The sequence below is a fragment of the Agelaius phoeniceus genome, chromosome 4, assembly GCF_051311805.1.
Source record: "Agelaius phoeniceus isolate bAgePho1 chromosome 4, bAgePho1.hap1, whole genome shotgun sequence".
Classification (NCBI taxonomy): domain Eukaryota; kingdom Metazoa; phylum Chordata; class Aves; order Passeriformes; family Icteridae; genus Agelaius; species Agelaius phoeniceus.
The window spans coordinates 65,554,520-65,576,254 of NC_135268.1; the positions used below are offsets into that span (position 1 = coordinate 65,554,520).

General features: G+C 41.5%; 1 protein-coding gene across 2 annotated transcripts in view; it reads right to left on the minus strand.

Moving 5' to 3' along the window:
• The window catches only part of FAM193A (family with sequence similarity 193 member A), a 77,632-nt gene extending 59,117 nt beyond the window's left edge, over positions 1–18,515 (minus strand). Inside the window, exon 1 of one of the 2 annotated variants that reach the window (XM_054632838.2) lies at positions 18,043–18,515. In XM_054632838.2, coding sequence (XP_054488813.1) covers positions 18,043–18,276 — 234 coding nt within the window. In that variant the 5' untranslated portion in view covers positions 18,277–18,515. The remainder of the gene's footprint in view (positions 1–18,042) is intronic. The other variant, XM_054632837.2, reaches the window with a different exon arrangement.
• Between the last annotated feature and the right edge of the window lie 3,220 nt (positions 18,516–21,735).

Sequence of the window (21,735 nt, forward strand, 5' to 3'; positions counted from 1 at the left end):
CAAAGTGCTCTGAGCAGATAGTTAAAACACCCCAAAATTCTCTCAACTAGCCCTGACAGGTAACAACCATGCATATAAATTCTTTTCCTAGTCAGAATTGTTAGAGCTTTAATCTGTTGTTCCAACTTCAATACTGAACACAAACATGTAAAATTAATAGGATTACACAAAACCAACCCAACCCCAAGATGTACCTGATGAACAGTAGAAAGCATTCATCCCAAGGCAAGTTTAAGATGTGTAAGACAACATCTAGGAATTATCTACCTGACTATGTAACTTCCATGCTACAACTGCAGATGCCCTACTCCAGGAATTATGCTACAAGAAAATGACCTCAATTGTTAAAGGGTTAAACATACATCCTCCTGACAGAAAAATCTCATAAAGCATTAAGTAAAGCCACATTCTGGACATGGGAGAGGCCATTTGCCAACTGATCCACCACTGCAATCTCTAAAACTAGCCATGTTTTTCCCTTAATAGAAAAAAATAAATGTCAGGCAAATTACATATGCTGTACTAGGATGAGACACTGACAGCACAAGCCAGAGAAATTCTCTATTTCTAAGCCATTTCAATTCTGCAAAAATCAGCATCAGTAAGCAGCAGAGTCCTAGTTTTAATAGTTAAGAGCAATCAGCAAAATTACAGAAGATGCAGCAAGTTAGCCTTAACATCAGAACTGCATTCAAAGGCTGTGTTTCTAATAAATCATTACAAAGTTAATAAAACTCCAAGTTAAGCTGATAGCCACACAAGATTAGCCCTTGTACTTCATTATCCTCAAACTGCCAAGCTCTCAATGCTCACCATGCACACACATATCACATCACATCACTTAGGAGTTTCTCATGGCCACGTGAAATACACTGCTGAAACCCAACACATGCTTTGCTTCAAGCACCACCATGGGAGGGAGCAGAAGTTTACTGAATTAAATGAGGAAACATGTAAAGCTTGAAGTCTTTTGACCCAAATTTACTGCCACAACTCCAGAATCAGAGATCAGTGTCCAAGGAGTCTGTTCAGCTACCCCTCACCAAAATGCAAAGGTGTAAATGGCAGGAAGATAACAATGATTCCAACACACATAGAAGGAACTAAAAAACAAAGTGGCATCTCCAAAACTTTCATCTGGAATGTTCCCTGACCCGAGGATGAAAAGGTTATAATGACACAGTGAGACAAATTTATGTCTTGGACTGGATTTGTAGGAACATTTGCCTGTATTTCCTATGCTGAGGGAGATTACAAGGAAAACATACAGGGCCCATAGCTCTACACAACAGATTCTTAGAAAGAGGTTTTGAGATTTGGATTGTGGGGTTTCTTTGGGGGGGGGGGTGAGGCATTAAGGAGAAGCAGGAGGCAGCTGAACCAAGACATCTGTGACTGTTAAGTCTTTAAGGCAATTCAATGGGAGACTGCAAAAGACAAAGCCAAGTAAACAGCTGTACCAGAAAAAACACCATAAAGAACCAGCTGTATACTGGCCCTACTTGGATGCATGCTGCTCCAGATGCTCTTTGCCTCTTTCAAACCCAAGAAAATAAAAGCTGCTGAGATGTCATTCACCACTGACTACCCTTCCTGGATACTACTAACAACAACTGAGGACAAACAGGAAGCTCCCAACCAGCTCTCCACACCCCAACACTGTCAGGAACAAACTCTCCTTGCAGACAACCCCACAAATTTGAAAATGCTATCAAACAACAGCTTTGGCTTCTCTGACCATGTGATGAGGGTCTGTGTGCTGGTAGGTGACAATGTACATTAAAAGGAACTCACATACAAAAAAAGCCTTTCCTGACTGTCAGCTTGAGGGAAGAGTATTTTTCACTAGGATGATGAGCAAAACATCAAGAGTTCAAAGATGATATACCAGGGTAAGAGCCAAGAAGTAAGTACAAATAATTATTCACAAAAGTTCATAAATCCAATCAGTCACCAATCCATCAGTCTTAGACAAATGCATAGTAATGTATAAAGCATAAGAAAAGGAGTTAGAATTCTCTGAATGGGAATAACACAATGATCTAGTCCATAAGAGTCCCTTTCCCACTGGAATACTAACAGAAAAAGGATCCAGTCAGTTCACCAAAAAACACAACAAGCACCTAAACATGCAAACAAAACCCCAAACCAAACAAAGGCTGAGGAGTGTTATGCCCTACACCCAAAGGATACAAGCATCACAAATGCAGAGAGGTATCCTGCAAGTCTGCAAATAATAAAAAGAGGAAAGCACATGAGTGCTAACAAGCTGCAAACTTAGCACAGACCATCAAAAAAGGCTAACAGACAAAAATCCTTTTTGAAAGGGGAAAGAAAAACCCGTAATACTTTTTGTTACAAGGAGATAATAAGAATCTAGGCATCTACTGGGAATGGCTCAAGGAACGTTCATTTTTGAAACATAGAAAGCAACTCAAGACACTTCCTTTAACTGTAGGAGCAAGAAAAAAGTATTTGACAGTAAACAATAAGAGTTTCACTGGAAGTGAACCATCAATTCAATGGTTACTGAAGAGGGAAAGGAAGGAAGAATAGCAAGAGACAGATTTCACATCACTCAGAGCTCGCAGATGAGAAATCTATGGGAAGGAAGAGTTAATTCTCAAATGACAATAGAAACAAACAAATTTAAGAAAACCAAGTATAGCAAGAGAATAGAAAACATAGCAAGAGAATAATGACTCAGAAAAAGCACACATGAAGGGAGTAACAAGCATAACAATGGCAAGAGAATAAGAGGGACAAAAATGAAAGGCTAAAGGCACAAAATGAAAGAATTCTTACTAAACAGCTTGAGGCTACTAAGAAATCATTCTATCAGTATACTACTACTACTAGAATTTCTCCATTACTGAATGAAGAGAGAAAACAGATTGATGAAGAACAGTCCTTGAAGAGATCAACTACAAGCAGGTGACCAGCACAATTAGCACAAGTAAATGAGTAAAAATATCCACCCAGAATCAACTGACTATTGGAACGAGCCATACTTATATTTTTTCCAAGTAGGTTAGATCTGATAACATTCAAGAAACTCCCTCAGGAAATCCTTTGAGCCACCTTAAAATCAATAATCCAATATTTGAAAACTCATGGAAGATGTCTTAGATAATTAGCTTAGAAAAAGGTGAACTATTTAAACCCTTTCTTTAAAACAAAGAAACAACCTCATTCCTCAAAGAAAACCCAACCCTTCACCAAAGCAAACAAACAAAACAAAGCAAAAAAAACCAAACAAACAAAACAACCCAAACAAACAAAAACAACACACCAAAAACTGAAGGAGGAAGAAAGGATAGTGAAGGTAGAAACACCTGAGGAATAGAATGTCTTCAGTTCCCAGACAAGTTAAATATACCCAAACAATCTTTTTAAGCACTTAGATGATATGGAGAGAAGGAACAGCCACCTTGGTTATGTCAAACCAGTAAAATTTCCTTCAATGAAAGATTTACACAGGGGAGGAAGAACAAATGTCATGATTTACTTGATTAATGTCTTTGACAGCCTTAAGTACTGAAACTTTCTCATGACCAAATTAAATAGCAGGATCTTGACAATTACCATGAATTTCCAAATAGTTCTAAGTGACCACATGCAAAAGAGGAGTCAACAAGGTCAGGCTGATGGAAAGAATGAATGCTACCTTGGGATGCATAGCTTATGTGACACAGGACATAATCCTTTCACCTAATACTGCTCCTCAGAGTCTCAGAGGGACAACTGCAACTCACTCTGAGCACAGGTCTTGGAGCCAGACAGGAACAGCTGGAGAAAAGCCACAACAGAATTACCACCAGACACAGACAATATTATTATTAATATTATTATTATTATTTCCTGCCAGGAAAGGCTGAGAGAACTGGGGACACCAACCTTACTCATTAAAACACCGAGGAGAGAGAAGAATCAGTTCTCTCTATCCACGGCAAACAGAATAAGCAACAAAATGTTTGAATTGCAGCAAGGGAGAATTCTATGCAATAGAAAATTAGCAGCAAAGTAGTTAAGAGTCAAAATAGGCTGCTTGGTGAGGTTGTGGAGTCTCTATCAAATAGGTCATTTTAAGAGCAAGTTAAACAAACAAGTAACAAAAGTAGACTCAGTACTGTCTCCACTGGGCAGAAGACAGATGACAGAGATAAAAATAAGCATGGAAAAAACCTTGAAGTTAAGACTCTAGAGCACTGATAGGAAATTCTGGAATATCATAATCAACTTTGGTGTCAGATTTAAGGAGCTGGTTTTACAAAGATGGCTGCTTGGATTTTTGTCTACTTCCTAGAGTGCAATTAAAAACCCCAAAACAACAATGACAAAAAAAACCCCAAACAAACAAACAAAAACAAAACAAAAAACCAAACCCATAACATAAAATGATCTTAAAGAAAATCAATTGTATTCCTCAGACAAATCATCTACCTTTTAATATGTATCAAGATATATAATTACAAATACTAATGTGCTTTAATATTTTAAAAGAAGATTAAAAGCTCAAGAATTACTGGAGCCTACCTGATATGATTCACAGAGGGGACAAAACAGGGCCAAAAAGCTCAATTCCCCTGGAAGCTACACAGCTCCTGATACCCAGTGGTGCTCAGACTACCTGCCCACCCAGTACCTACTCACAGTTACATGTGCTCTCTCTCACAAGTGCCCAAATGAAAGGGTGATTAGGAACATGAAAAATAAGACAGTCTAATTAGAAGGATAAATCCCCACAGCAGCAGTGGGACACAGACATCCTTTCTGCCTCTCCCACCCCTATTCATGGCAGTACAGTGGAGCTGGAAGCCTAACCTGTATAATTTCCAGCTAGCTCAGGATGTCTGACCACAAGGACTGGTTTTCCGTAAGAGGAGCTACCAAGGTCCTTCCTGCTCAATAAATTTTGCTTAAGAGCAAAAGAATCCAAATAGCATATTGGAAGGGCAGGCACAACAGGTGCCAGAAACACATCTTGCAGTGATCCTCTCATGCTTTAAAAGCAGGGATTTGTGCTCCACTACACTCCAGTAAAGTCCACTAAGCAGAAACACCTACAAAAGAAATAATCATCAGACCTAACACCTTTCTGATCATGTAGTAACATTCATTAACAGATTACTGCTATAGCTATGCAAACTCTCTCAATGTCACAAACACCACCCTACACAATAGCCATTTTGGTGAAAAAATTAAGACAAGGACAATTTCTAGTCATAAATAAAGTCTTAAAAGCATCAATAAAGGCAGTCCATTGCATCAACTAATTTTTGCTGATCATGAGTTAATACCAACACCAAAAAAACTTTGCCTGTAACTTTGAAAAGTTAAACTACTCAAGCACACTATACAAAGAATATATTTGTGGCAGAAGTGTCAGAGACAAGACAATGCAAGCAAATTAAAATGGTGAAGACTAATTTCCTGTTATAAAAAAGAAGGAAATACATGAGTAACAAAGAAACCACAGAAATTTTTTTTCCATCAGACAAATTCCCTAACTTGGGAAAAAATTAAAATGTAAAAATACAATTATTTGGGAATTATTTTTTATTATTAGGACAATACCTCACATAATGAGGGCTGGAGTGGGAGTGTTGATCTGCTGGAGGGCAGGAAGGCTCAGCAGAGGGATCTGGACAGGCTGGATCAGTGGGCCCAAGGCTCTGAGGTCCAACAAGGCCAGGTGCTGGTCCTGCCCCTGGGTCACAACAACCCCTGCAGTGCCACAGGCTGGGGCAGAGGGCCTGGAAAGGGCCCCATGGAAAAGGACCTGGGGGTGCTGGGTGAGAGTGGCTGAACATGAGCCAGGTGTGCCCAGGTGGCCAAGGTGGCCACCTGGGTTAATTATTATTAATGAAATCAAATTAAAATTAAATCAGCAGTGGTGTGGCCAGCAGGACCAGGGCAGTGACTGCCACCCTCAGCACTGAGTCCTGGTGTTCAGTTCTCAGTCACTGAGGTCCAGAGGAGGGACAGAGAGCTGGTGAAGGGTCTGGAGGACAATTCCCATGAAGAGTGGCTGAGGGTGCTGGGGGTGTTTAGCCTGGAGAAAAGGAGGCTCAGGGGTGATGTTACTGCTTTCTACAACTCCCTGACAGGAAGCTATTGCCAGCTGGGGCTCAGTCTCTTCTCCCAGGCTACCAGCAACAGGAAATGGCCTCAAGCTGTGCCAGGGGAGGTTTAGGTTGGACATAAGAAGGAATTTCTTTGTGAAAACAGTTGTTAAACATTGGAATGGACTGCCCATGGAAGTGGTAGAGTCACATCCCTGAAGGCACTCCAGAAATGACTGGACACGGCACTTAGTGCTATGGTTTAGCTGACATGGTGGTGATCAGTCAAGGCTGGACTCCATGATCTCTTCCCAACTGAATTGACAGTGTGATTCTGTATCCTCCATTTTGTAACATTGTACACTATTTATATGCTATTTCTCCAAGTTAAACCTTCATGGATAAAGCTCATGATGTTGATTTTTCTCAGGATTATCACAAATATAAACAGGGTTAGGAGTAAATTTCTTGGATTTTTTTCTTTTTTTTAGTGTTTTCAGTGCAAAGGAGGTTTAACACCAGTTAGGATCTTCTAGACTTCAGCAGAGGAGACACAGCCTACCATGGACTTTTGCAGCTTAGCTGTCAAATCATTAGTAACACCTTACTGAGAGGATGAGCCAATCTCACCAACAGGTAACACCATCAAGTGCAATCCACTGACTTCAGAGCTTGTTTCAAAACTGGCTTCCCATTTAGACAAAGCCTCATTTCTTACTTAAAAGAAATGTGACCTTACTTAAAAGCCACAAAGGCAAGCATACATTCAGACTTCTGTCTGAACATTCTACTTAAAGAATAAATTACCACAGGCCATTTCTAGCAAGGTTTTAACAAATTTCTAGGGATCAGAACAATCCCCTAAACCTTACACAATCACTAGATTTTTTCATCTGAATAAAAATGCAAACAGAGGCTCAGAATTACTTTAAATATTGACAGAAGAATGTTCCTCTCCATTTTTTAAGATGCAGCCATCAAATTTACAAAAAACATACAACAAGCAGCCCAAATAATATTCAGTGTGTGATTGTCATAATTTGTACATAATTCTGAAAAGCAGTAAGCTAGGTAACCAATGACAGCACTTCTGAAAACATTAAATAATAATTAATCTTTAACTTAGTTACTATGCAATGTTTCTTAGTACAAAGTTCCATACCCTCCTACATAAGGTTTCAAATCTCTAACTAGTGTATACTATAGAAGTATGGCAGCCTGTTTTCCAGAGAGAAAAATAATTGTATTTTTTTTACTTTGAAAACATAAGAATCTTTCTGACAGCTTTTTTTATATCTAAAATTATAGAACTTTAACTTAGTCCACTTTCATTCTTGTGGCTCAGACTATTATGATGCTAAAAATCCCCATCCTAGTCAGCTTCAGGCTGTGCTGCAAGCTGTCTCAAATCACAGCAGACACCAGCACAATTCCCTGCAGACTCCCTGAAAAGAAGTGCAGAATGACAGTATAGTGGAGCCAAATCTTGGGAGTAGCCAGAAAAAAATGTGAAGATGAAATAAAGATGATCACACAGATAAAACAGTAAAGTTTCTTTGACAGTAAAGGAGAGTTCTATCTCTTGCTGGATGACAAACTAAAACCTTAATTCATTTGAAGCCTATTCCAGGAAATATCTGGGTTTCAGCTACACATTAGCTACAGCCACATAGATAAGTTAAGGCCACTAAAACAAAATTGTGAAAAACTTCTAGTGAACCTCAGCTAAACCACCATCTGTTGTGGCAGCAGCTTATTGAAGATAAGCAGCCTGGAAGCATTATGGCAATTAAGAAATCTTTTGGTCATTAACTCCACACCAATTAAACACTAAAGGCTGGCAGAACCATACTGTGGCTCAGAACTGCTTTTTAAGGTGAACTCTTCTGTTTCCTGTGACTGGTTTCAGGATGAGACACAAAGAACCTTTAAATATTTACTCAGGTACTTTGTCCATTGGCAGCCCACATATATGCATATTCTCCTACTCAAAAATAATTGCCATGCACACATACAAATTATTTACTTCATTCCTACACTTATATAGCAACCTCTTTAACCCATATTCAAAAACACCATGTTCCAAAAAGGCTCATGCACACACACATTATCACACATGCATCTGCCTATGGAAGTGTCTCTGGGCTTGCATCATTAATGTTACCCAAATTCAGAGTATCATATCTATCTCAGTGAAATATTCCTATAACACATTTGAAACTGTCAACTGTTGAGTTTAATATAATTACAGAACTTGAAAGAGATTTCCTTAACTTCCTTTAATATTTATAAACTAACAAAAGTCTGCCTATTACAACATGTTTTTCTCAAGGCATTTTAAAATTAAACTACCAATCTCAGTGGGGAAAAAAAAAAAGCACCTAATAGTAGAAATATCTGAACTACCTGCTCAGCCTCAACAAGAAAAGAAGACAAAGAATACATCTTATCAATGTCTATAAGCATCTGAGAGGAGGGTGTCAAGCACATGGAGGTAAGTTCTACTCAGTGGTGCCAGGAAATAGCACAAGAGGCAAGAGCTGGGAACTGATGCACAGGAAGTTCCACCTGAAAAGAGCTGGGAACTGATGCACAGGAAGTTCCACCTGAAAAGAACTTCCTCACTATGCAGGTGACTGAGCCCTGGAACAGGCTGCCCAGAGATGCTGTGGATTCTTCCTCACTGGAGATAGTCAAGAACTGTCTGGAAACCACCTGTGCAAGGTGCTCTAGGAAGACCCTACTCAAGCAGGCAGGTGGGACCAGATAACCCCACCAGTGGTCCCATCCAACTGCAGCAATTCTCTGTAAAATTCAATGGCATCATCACCTCCTCAGCTTAGGAAGACTTCTGCTCTGAGAGCTTAAGTTTCTATTTCTGCACAGAGGGAAAGAAAGAAACAAACAAACAAACTCAATAACACCCCACCACCAAAAACCAGAAAACAAGCATTGGCATTAAAAGAAATTCCTACTTTAAAACCTTCATTATTTTAGCCCCAAAATACAGAAGAAATCATAAAGTTTGCAGTGCCCACAGTTACTGCACTGACTTCAACCACATCAACACACAGCTGTTTGTACTAGGTCTCTCTCTTTGAAAAAAGCCTCAAAGAGAGAAGTGGGCGGCAGAGTGTATTCAAGTCTGGCACCCCTGCCTGAAGCCACATCGTTTGCTTCCAAGGAGCCATCATTGATGCAGTTTGACAGCACAAAGCTGAAAGCAGAAGAGGAGTCAAGGTAGAGCCTTACAGCACTTTACAACACTACATGTTCACTGCATTTAATATGTTTCCAACATATTTCAATGCTACACATGATGAGATAGCCCCTAACACACAAACTTTAGAGTCATGGCTCGCATTAATTAACAAATTGCTTTCAGGAAAAAGATTCAACTGACAGCCTTCTTTTCCTTCCCTCACTTTACAATCCTGGTATCATGACAGACATTCAAAACCTGAGGCACACAAGCAAAACTTCTCAGTCAAATTCAAAACACAAGTCAACATCATGCCATGTTTTTCAGCTAGTGCATTCAACAGTCTGTCTTTCTTTCTTGAACTCAACTGTCCATTTCAAAAGGCCGAGCATATTTCATGTACCATCAACAATGCTTGCTCTTTTACAGTTTTCTCCCCTCATTCACATTGACACATCTCCTACTTCATCCAAGAGGAAAAAAACTCACATTTTAGTCTTATTCTATCCCTCTAAAGACCCCACCCTCATTCACTACCCACAGACTTCTGTTAACTTACCAACCCTGTATCTGCCACCTGTTTCTTCTGACATACAAGGAGAATAAAAGCAGAGCAAAAGAGACCAGTCCCCAAGAAAGCAGTGTTTTTCTACAAAAAAGGTGCTGCTTTAGGATCTTGTTCAGATATCAGTCTAGCTGGCAAATATCCATGTTTAGAGCTCCTAAATGATGGCTGGTGGGCAGAGCTCAACACTAACACTGAGTTATCCTGCACTAGCTCTGGCAGCAGCCAGCCCTGCCAGCACACAGCTGTGCCAAGCCCACCTGAGAGGCAGCTGACTACCCTAAATCCAGATCATATATTAGCTTAGATAACCATGTTTTATAAAAGCTGGCTCGGGAGATAGATGGTCCTAACACAACATGCCAGACTCATTTCCCCCTTCTCAACAGCTTTACGAGTGTTATAACTGAGATTCCCAGCACTGTAAAACCTCCTTCAGCTCCTGACACTGTAGAGAAACATGCCTACTACTCACTCCTTATTTTCCAGTACCCTTTCTGAGGACTGACTTTAGAGGTTAGTTCTGCTAAGCCTGCAGATTTCCTAAAGGAGGTGAAACCTAAAGGAGGAAGTAAAAAGATAATGATACAAAAACATGCCTCAATTAATTCACTGTTGTCCACCCAAGTCTAAGTAGCAAAACACTTGGAGTGGGCTTCAGTTGCCAGTGTCTTTATTCCTAATTCATAAAATTACAAATAGTTATGGTTCCATGGAGCCATGTGAGAGCCCTTGACATTTTTAAATGACAACTACTAGAGCTAACTTATCATTATTTAATAACAGATATCAATCACTAGAGTTTTATAGTCCAGTGATGCATGCATATGTCAATAGCTCATGTCTACAGCACATGTACAGGTTTGTGACATAAACCAAACACTGCCCAGTTCTCTACACAGTTTGGTCTTGTTTTAAGTAGAGAAGATACTATTTCCAAAAAGAGCACCAACTGACTTAGGAATCAAAGTGAGCAACACTGACATTGCAATGCAAGCCTTGACTAAACAATCACTTTTTGATATTGTAGGCATAATTAATATCTAGAAGAATAAAGATGGGCATCTGAAAATTTACATCTAGAACAGTGATGTGTTCTGTGCTGTCAGCCAGACACTTCTATTCAGCCTGCTACCTTTCCCTGGAGAAGAGAAGAAACAGCTATTTAGAGCAGCAAACACTGCCCCAACAGCTGATCACATCCTCCATCTGTCTGCAGCTCAACACAGACCACTGAACTGCTGCCAAAGCAGTTAAAGGGGGGAAAAAAAAAGCCAGCAGCTTTTTCCTACAAGCAACTGTCACCCAGGAATCCTCCCAGAAATTAGTCCTCACTGCCCATTGTGGCTCCTCCTGGACCACAAACAATTTACCTCCCACAGGCACATTCTAAGAGGAGGAGGAGATGAGTCCATAAGAGAAGCCCTGAAGTCCAGATGCCATAAGTGACAAGTTTGCTCAAGATCCAGGCAGTCCACAGCTCTGGACTTCAAAATAATTACATTTGTGACCTTGTAAAAACTTAATTATTTACCTGGGTGATTGTTGTCTCACATTTTTGAACATCCTTTGCAAGTAAACACCTGTCAAAACTACTACAAGCCAGTTGAACAGATTAATGTGTGAAAGGGAGGACTAATGTAAAGGACTACTGTGCATGAGGACTTTGTGACCTTCAGCACTAAGTAACAATACAGAGGCACCTAGAGCCCATTGTGGCTTGTTCCTCTAGGCCTGGGGAGAGACTGTGTATAGAAATATTTCATGGAAGCACACAGAGATTTTCTGAAAAATGTACAATGAAGTAAATCTTTTATTTCCTCCTTATAATGAGCAAAGTTACTCTTTAAGATTTAAGATATGACCTAAGGGGGGCTTGTATCATAACCTATTTGAGCTCCAACTTTTTTTGGTTTTTTAAGAGGAAGAAACCATAACTGAATAGACAGGTAGAGGCTAAGCATGGCCTCCTACAGAGGTTTTTCACCTTAGCTGACTTCAGCACTCAGCTTGTACCAAAATGTCTCCAGGCTCCCTTCAATAAAACGTGGAGAGAGACAGCCCCTCTACAGAGTGATGCAGAACAGGAAGCTGCCTCTCAGATGCCTGAGCAGGTTCTATCATTGCTAGGAATTCTGAGATGGAGAGAACTACCTTTGTGCCTTTTGCAAAAGAAGGGGAGTTGATTATTTAAGAACATGGTTCAAGTTGCCACCCCAAGGAAGTTTCTCACCAGTCCAACACGAACAACAGAACAACTTCACAAGAGGCTCACAGGCAACCCCATTAATATTCCCCCTAAAATCCACTTTGCAAAACAGTGCCTGGACTAACTTCTGCATTACTATAGCAGCTGTACATCCTCTATTAAAAAAAGTAAATAACAAATGAATATTTAGGAAAAAATATTTACCTCATTTAAGTGGCTATGCTGCTCAAATGTATCTTTTTAGTATTTCTGGTGTGTTTCCTCACAGGGGGGAGGTGAAGGTCAGTAATGTCATAGGCTGCCTTGAATTTTTACAACACAAAATTAAGTAATTGTTGTGTCAAAAAAAGGCATATTTATTCTACTGCATTCTCAGAAAAGCCTCAATTTAGGCAGTTCCTGTATTACCATTAAGAGTAACATCACAAATGTAATTTCCCTGTTGAACTCTTCATTTGCAGCAAAGAAGAAACTGAACTGCATTATTCTTTGAGACATTTAACTAAAATATTTCATTATGTTTCATTATCCTAGGTAAAATTCCACATATGGAATATTCTTTCTCAAAACAGACCAGTCCACAGCTACCTTAGTCACTATTACATTTTAAAAAAAACATCACAAGAAAGGAAAATGTAGGGACTGTTTCCATTACCCTAATAAAAGGGGATATATGACCTCCTTTCCCATCAGTGAAGGAGCCCCAATAAATATTAAACCTTCTTTGATTCCTCAGATCCATACAAACCCAGAACACTGCCCAGCACACCCGTGAAGTCCTGTACATGCTAAGCAAAGCAAGCTCATTTCCCAGTTATTTCTCCCAGTCACATCTCCACAATATGCCCTCAGCAGGTCTGTATTTGTTCAGGACCACCCTTGCTAAACACACATATCAAGGTCTGAACATTACTCTCATAGGCACCAAGCACCGCCAAACTGAATTTCCACATCCTCTCAGCTCTCCTTGGCAGGCAGAAGAGAAGCTGACTGGATCTCCTGTTGTAAAGGAGAAAGTATCCAAGGACTCCCCCCAAAATGAGATACCACTACAGCAGGAAAAATGCCAAAACCAAGAAAATAATGTAGCATTAAATACTTACATAAAGCTTTATGTACTGTTTGGGGTCAAAAAACTTGCAGGATAAGAACCCTGGATATTCCCATCAATATAGACCTACTTCAGAACTAACTTTTCAAACTAATCTAGTTCCAAATTAAATCACCAAGGTTTTGCCTCCACAGTCGGGAAACAAAAGGGAGGAGAGGAAGGGAGTCGCTATGTTTTTTAAAGTAAAAAATTCTCTCTCTCAATCTCTCACATTTTGTAACCAATACAGCAAGGAGAAAAAAAATCCTCTGCCTTCACACCTGGAATTAAATGTCTCCTAACAAAGGCAAAGGAGGATCCTTGGCTGATATGGATTAGACACTGCTGAACCAGATGCCATTATTTTCAGACATGCTTTTGATATTTTGGTTGTTTCATTTAACAATTCACAACCAATTATTGTCATTATCAGGTGACCATGATTTTGCAGGTGCAGGAGGTGGGGGAGAAATGGACTGCTCAAGGATTGGATATACATCAAGGTCACGAGTACACACAGGCACTCTCTTCCCAGGAGCAGCATTATGAGAACTGACCCAATCACTGGTTCTGTGCCTCTGGTCTCAGGTTTATTAGCTGAAAAATGCCTTAACTGAGCATGGGAAGAAGCTATGAAAGAGCTAATAATGTCAATGTTATGCAACCACTAAGCTTGTTTTAAAGTTTGAAATGTTCTGTTTAGATTCTGCTTCTAAATTAGCAAGTTAACTCAACCATACCATCTAAAGCAAATCCTAATAGTTTTATCCCATTCTGTCTCCTTTTATTACAAAAAGCAGAGCATAAGCTCTTCAGGGCAGGCACTGCATGTCTATTACCAAAAAAAAAAAAAAAAAGTGAAGTACCTTTAATCAGAGGAAGAAATTTACTACCTGACTGTCACAAAGGTGCTTGTTTTTCTTCAAGTCAGTGTTTATAAGTACTGGCTGCCTCAGCCTGAGGAGCAGAGTTAGAATACTGTTTTATTAATTGGAGTTTATCTAGTTTACCTGAGCCTTGACAAAAATTGGCCAAAAGAAGTTTGCTTTTGGAGAGGAGGAGGCCCTACATAAAAGGACAAAAGCTAGCTATTTGCTGAACTTCTGAGCTCCTGACAAAGCTCCTCTTCTGAGTGTTTGAATCATGGAAGGGGAAGAGAGAACAGGGAAAATCTGAAATCACAAATCAAACATACATATCACTAAAACACAACGAGCTACAAAGCTGCTGAAGAAATTGGCAATGTACATTCTGCTATGTATAGAATCTCTATTTAAAAAGCAGTACCCCATAATAAAAAAATAGTCTGCTGAAGTATTTTATGAAATTCTCAAAGAGCTCTCCAGTGTAAGAAGATTCAATACATTACTACATTTGACATACAATACTTTGAAAAATGCAAGTGAGAGAATTATAAAATGGCTACTAAATTATTCCCCTTAATAACACAAGATTGGTCAGACCTGTAACAAAAAGTATTTCTGTAGTTGATCAGCTACTGACACACCACTCTTCCCTCCAAAATACCTGAACATACTAATGAATAGCCAATTTTGCTATAGTATATGTATGAATTATGCAGTGGTTGCTAGAGATAATCAAATGCCTCTCACAACAACAATAACCCAACTGTCCGTCAAAAATTTATAGGATCAAATGAAGAAAGCCTGATGCAATGCATTACTGAATTAAAACAAAACCAAAACAGAACAGAAAGCAAGATCTAGTTCTATAAATACACATATTAATAAGAAGAAAAACCTAGAGAAGTCCCGCAGCAGCACTGGAAAACTAAATGTCTTGGTTTCCAGTTCCAGTTAAAGTTGACACAGTTACAGGTTCAAAACTGAGACTCTCTTGCACTGATACACTGCCAATGCACCCTTAACTTCACTAGCACTCCAAAGCATCTGACAGTGCTTCAGAGGATGAATTCAGATGCTACAAGGCATGTGCATGGAATAACATTCCTTCCAGGAAGATCCCGTTAGCAGTTGCCCACTTGAACCCCAGAACAAGACTCAGCATGCACTCTAATGCAGAATTTAGCCTACAGTCTCCAAAAACCCTCCAGATAAGCTGTATAAAAACATCAATTCAAATGTATTTGTTAGCTCTAACAGGGTTAGCTGGAATTTCAGTACTGGCACATGAGCTTTTAGTCTGAACCATAAATACATTCATTTTTAAACTACAGTCAACCTGTTCTATAAAGGAGGTTCAAAGTATACATTATCCTGAACAATTACTGACACACAAGAATGTGGACCAGACACAGGATATTCATTTAACATCCTGTTTCATTCTGTCTTTTAGACAAGATTTGGAAGAATCACCTAACAGAGCACTAATAGAAGGATGTGCCCACCCCACCCAGAATGGATGCCCTAAAACCATGTAAGTGACAAAAGCTGGAAACTGCATGAGAGCAATGAGAGCATGAGAACAAGTAGAACACACTACACAGTGCAGCAAACACTAAATTTGTGGGGGGCTGGTGGTTATATTTTACATCTTTTCAAAGATTAAATATTTAAGTTAGTTCAGCAGAGAACTGGTTGATGATTTCTTATCCACCAAAGGGAACTTCACATTATTCTGGTTAAGATGAAAGTAAAGCAAGCCTGGTTACTACTTTACAGCTATTAGTGTGTTGCTTACTCTCCATCCAGCCAAAACAATTGCACCTAATTTAGAAGTGATCTGTCCTGTAAAATACAGTTTTTCTTCTCAACTTCATCCAGAAAAAACATCTGCTAGTCTTTCACTCAAAAAACCAAGTCTTGTTTTGACCACGTACTTAAACTACCAAATTTTTACACACCATTAAGGTGATCCTATTCTCACATCAGCAAGAGTCATGCAATGACACTTTAAGATTTCACCTTTGCAAGAAGATTATCAGCAAATGTTTAAGTACTGGCATTTTCATGTCACAACCATTGGAAAGCTATTGAAAGCATTGAGAAACCACTGAAACCACTATGGAGCAAGCAACCCCAACTTTAAAGCAGCATTATGGGGTATAAGCATTTACCTTCCAAGAAACTGAGCACAGGGATTTACCTATCCTCAAAACCTCATTCTAACATGCTTACTGTTTGATTGATCAACATCTGTGCTGCAGGTGTATTCTAGTTTAACTAACTAATCTGTTTGTTTAACTGACTTAACTCCCCACTTGCCCATCAGTCTTCAGAATCACTCATATCACACTACAAATGGAAATAGAAACATCTGACAATTCACATACACATCTAAGAGTAGAGGCAAAAAAAGACCAGTTAAGACAAAGTCACAAATGTATTAAATCACATGTTGTGTACACTTAAAAAAGTATGAATAACATCTAAGTGTAATAGACAGATGTATTCTCCCAAAAATATAGTGCTGAAACACAGTACTTAATTTTCAAGACATGACATGACATACTTTCACAGAGATTTTATTTGGAACTGCCTAGTCTGAAAGAAATAAGGAACACAAAGTGGGTAGACTAGCAATGATTTTGGCTTTTAAGATAAATTTCAGAAAGATCCCATACAGTCTGATGAGAACCAAAGTTCTAGACTGCACATAACCACAAGCCACAAACATCAAAATATTGGGGGTAATGGAGCCACATCAATGTCCCATTCTAAGCATCATTTTGCTGCTGCTTTTATTTCCCTTGGCATGATGATGTCTTTCAATATCTAGGAACTTTATTGCCTGTAAAGGCTTGTGATCTAAGACACAAAACAAAACAAGACACATCTTCCTGGTACAGGTTTAGTTAGAATAGTGTTGAGTGATGACTTGCAAAGCTGCAAATAAAAACCTTCACACGCACACCTCTTGCCGTTAAGCACATCATTCTTCTGGGTATCTAAGTCACATATAGGCTACTGTCACAAAAGGAAATTATGCATGAAGTTAAGTGTCAGATTAGGACAGACATACAGAAACAGTTAATCTAAAGTACAGTAGCCAAGTATGAAAGTGTATGAACCCAAGCTTTAAACAGAGGGGGAAAAAAGTCAACCTACATCACCAGATTGATTGTTGACCCAGCAATATAGATGGGCACAAAACTACACGGAGAACAAAATAAACCCATTTTTTGTATCATGGCATTTCAGACATGCTACATCACAAAAGCCAATTCTTTCATTTCCCCTTCATGTGCTCAACAAGTTTATGAGAGCAAGAGGAAACGGAGCAGGTGGTATGACATGCACATGGAAGTCTGAAGATGCTGTCAGCAGGAAATGCTGCTGTAAATATGATACCTGAACACAAGCTCTGCGTTGATAACAAAAAAACTTGAGGTAACCTTCACAAGAGAAAGGAACATGAACTTATTTGCTCTTTTGCTACTTGAACCAATAGGACGCCTTTTTAAGGGCTTGATCCTTGAGTATTTTTCCTTGGGAAAAAAATCAGTTAAACTACACAATCTGCTCGAATAAATGTCACCATAATATGAAATAATGTAACAGATCTGAATTATTCCAAGGCACCAGAGTGCCAACCACAGGGCAAGCTACAATGAACCTCCTATGCTTAATAACGAAGTTGGCTACTGCAAAAAGGGCGTAATGGAGGTGTCTTTTTGCTTTCTCAAGGCCCGCCCGCCTATTTCTTCCATCTCCTCCATTAAGGTGAGACCCCGCGGCTGGGGAGGCCGAAGCTGATTTCAGGACAAACCCCAGGACGCGGCGGCCCCGCGCAGCCGGCGCGGCCCTTCCCCCACAAAGGGTGGGGAGCTGCGGCCGCTGCCCAGCCCCAGCCCCACCGCCCCCTCCCCGCAGCCCCGGCCCAGCCCCGAGACCCCACCGGGGCCCGAGCGGCCCGGGGGGATGTCGCGGCGCAGCCCCGGCTGCCAGCGCGGGTGTGCGATGTCACCGCGCCCGCCCCGGCCCCGCTCACCTCGCCGTGTCCCGCCGCGGCCCCGGCGCCGCCCGGGGCTGCGCTGCCGCCGCCCGGAGCTGTCAGCAGGGCGCCCACCGCGCCCGGCGGGGCGGGGGCCGCTGCCGCCGCACCCCCGGCCTTGCCCAGCCCGCCGGTGCCGCCGCTGGGTCCCGGCCCGCCGGTGCTGCCGAGGCCGCCGCCCCGCTTGTTCTTCCGGCGCTTCGCTCCGCGCTTGGCGTCGGCCGGACTCATGGTGCTGACACCCGGGCACGGGAGGAGGGAGCGCCGGGGAGGAGGAGGAGGTGGGGGGAAGGGGCGCGGAGTCGCGCCAAGCGCCCGGGGCTGGCGAGGCCGGGCGGGGCCGGAGCTCCCCGGGCGGCGCGGGCGAAGCGGGGCTGTCACGGCCACGGGGACTCGCTCGGCCCCGGCGCCGCTGGGCAGAGTTACCGTCCAATATGGCGGACACAAGGGGAAAGTGATCCCCCTTTACGTTGGGGGGCTCCCCCTCGGCGCTGACGGGAACCGGCGGCACTCGGCACGCTGGGAGGCGTAGTTCTGTACCTCGCCGTAACCTACCATCGGTACTGGCATTGGACTACAGTTCCCAGCGTGCATCGCGACGCCCGCCTGGGCGCGGCGATGAGCTCATCCGTCCCCGCGATTGCTGCTGGGAGTCGTAGTCCTCCGGTCCGCCGTTAGCCGCGCCGGCCAGCGTTGCCACCCTGGTCAAGGGACTACAGCGCCGCCCAAAAGCCATGTGACTCCTTAAAGGGGCCGCAGCGCTCGGGGATGAAGCGTGAGGGGATGTTTTAGGCAAAGCTCCGCGTAAGGGGCCGCAGCCCGCCTGCTGTTCCGACATAACACAGCCCTTAAATGTAGGGCTCTTTTGTCATACTGTCTTTGTGCAACCATCCCTCAGAACAAGACAGGCACCACCGCTCCCATATCCCACACAAGGCAGGCTGAAAATGGAGGTTACACCGCGCTGGGGCTGAGGGCACTGCTGTGCCCTGAAGTGCCGAGAGGCCACTGCCTGAGTCACCATCCCTGGAAGTGCTCAATAAATGTGTAGCTGTGGTGCTTCGTGATAGTTTAGTAGTTTGCCACAGGGTCTAGTGCTGGGCTTGGCAGTGCTGGGTTAATGGTTTGACTCACTGGTCTCAGAGGTCTTTAAGAACCTGAAAGATTCCATGATTCCATGTTCTCCTCAGTGACAGTGCATGGTCACACGCAGGCCCAGGAAAGGTGAAATGCTCTAGCTTTGTGCCTTCATTCATCTGGGTGGCATGAGGCAGAAATCACAGATGTGAGCACATTAAAATTGGTGATAATTTCATGGGATCATGGAATCCATTAGGTTGGAAAACACCTTTGCAATTTGAGTCCAACCTATGACCAAACAGCACCATGTCAATTAAACCATGGCATTGGGTGCCACATCCAGTCTTTCCTTAAACATCTCCCGGGATGGGACTCCACCACCTCCCTGTGCAGCCCATTCCAATGTCTAATCACCCTTTCTGTGGAGAAACTCATCCTCATGTCCTACCTAAACCTCCCTGGCACAGCTTAAGTCTGTGTCCTCTTATCCTGTCATTTTCCTAGGAGAAAAGGCCAATCCCCACCTGGGTACAGCCTCCTTCCCTGCAGCAGGGATTGATAAGGTGCCCCCTGAGCCTCCTTTTCTCCAGGCTGAACATCCCCAGCTCCCTCAGCTGCTCCTCCTCAGACCTGTGCTCCAGACCCTCCACCAGCTCCATCGCCCTTCTCTGGATGCAGTGAAATGCTTTAACTTTGGGTGGTGTAATGCAAAAATCATAGCTGTGAGCACACCTGGTGAGTGCTTAAGGCACTCTAAAATCTCTTTTGCAGCATTAAAATTGTGAAGGCATTAAGAGGTTGTGATGGTGAGTCAGAGGATAGTTCAGGAGCACTGGCATATTTGCCTTTTATTCACCAATGACCATCCACATAAAAGATCATGGGAAAGACTCAGGAGTTTTGGGAGAGCAATGGAAGAAGGCCAGTAGAAGATGCCATCCACACTGAAGCTGTTCCAGGCTTAGTTTATCTCAGTGCACATAGAGGAGCTTTGCTTTTACACACAGCCAGCTGTGAAACCAGGAGATCACATTTGTTCATTCTAGTAGGGGGAAAGGGTTTTTTGTGGCAGGACCCTGGTCTTCAAAAATACATTCAATGCTCAGCACACACAGCCCTGCATAAACAGCAAATAGCAGTGGCAAGAGTAGCTGTGTACACATAAGCACACACAGCCTTTTGCCACAAACAAATAAATCCCAGACCCTGAAGTACAAATTTGAAGTTGACTTATCTTCGTAATGTATGGCATTATTTTCAGAGCTAACATCTTTCACTTGAAATGATGACACAGTCTTATATAGGGCTGTCTTTATCTTCCTTTCCAAATTATATTTTCACTTGAACCCTCTTCATTTAACACCGTGCTTTTGAAAGAAAGATTATAGCTCTGTCAGTCTCTCTATCCCCTATGTATTACAGATAAAAAGCATTATTATGAGAAACTATTATAGTAAAATCACTCAACCATACAGGAGCTAAAGTAATACTACTTAGTCTGACATCACAGTATTTAATTCTGATAATCTTATTGCAGAAACAAATGCTTTCCTTTTACACTTCAGAAAATAAGGGACATCCTGATGATTTTTTTAAATCCAGCTTTCAATATTAAAATTCACAGTGCAGGACAGTGAGTTTTTATAAACTATGCAGGCCAGGGTCTTTTTTTAAACCTGAAGGTAAATGTAGTACTCTTACAGGTTTGCACTGAACTTAGCTACCACTTTCAATTAGCTGCTGAGCCAATAGGTTGTTTTGGAAATGAACTTACTGCTTTGATGGTGGATTTGAATGTTTGTATGAACCGGAACAAAAGGCAGAGGAAATTAATTTCACTGCTGTGGAAACCTATGACTATGTTTCTTGTCCTTACTTGAATTAAATTACTTATAACATTCCATCTCATCCCTAAGAAAATAAACATAGTCATTTGAACAAGCTAATTTACCTCACTGTTAATCTAAAGCATGGCATTTCAAAACCCTTTTGGGGGGAAAAATTATTTATACTCTGAAAATTTTTCACATTTTCCAGGAATGCCATATATAAAAACTCACTGCATAAACAGTGCAGATCACTGCAGGGCTTTCTCATGCTCTTCCTTTGAACCAAGCCAGTTTTAGCAGCATTGTAATTTTCCCTGTGAGCCATTAAGTCAATAAAGGGCTGAATAGAGTGCTCAGGTCACAGTTACCTTTGAGTTCTGCCTTTAGGATGTCAGCATGGCTGGAAAAACTCAATATGGTTTTACCAGCTCACTGGAATATTTGTACTGGTCTCCTGTTGCACGCAGAATGATGTAAGGAGTCTATACACTGAACCACTGTTATAACCTCAAGTGAAAATTAAGAGACCAGTTAGTCATTACATTTTTTGAAATAAGAGTTTCTGTGCCAGGGAGGTTAAAATTTATGGTTTCTTTCATTTCAAGGGGTTCTTAATTATGCATTTAGTTCCCAATTTTACAGGTGCTACTTGATGACATTGGTAATAGACTGAACTCAAAGAAGCAACTCACACACACGGCAATGCCATGGGCAGTTTAAAGCACATCAGGCGTTTTAGGAATCTTCTGGCCTCACTTGTACCAGCTGTGATGCTTCCAGT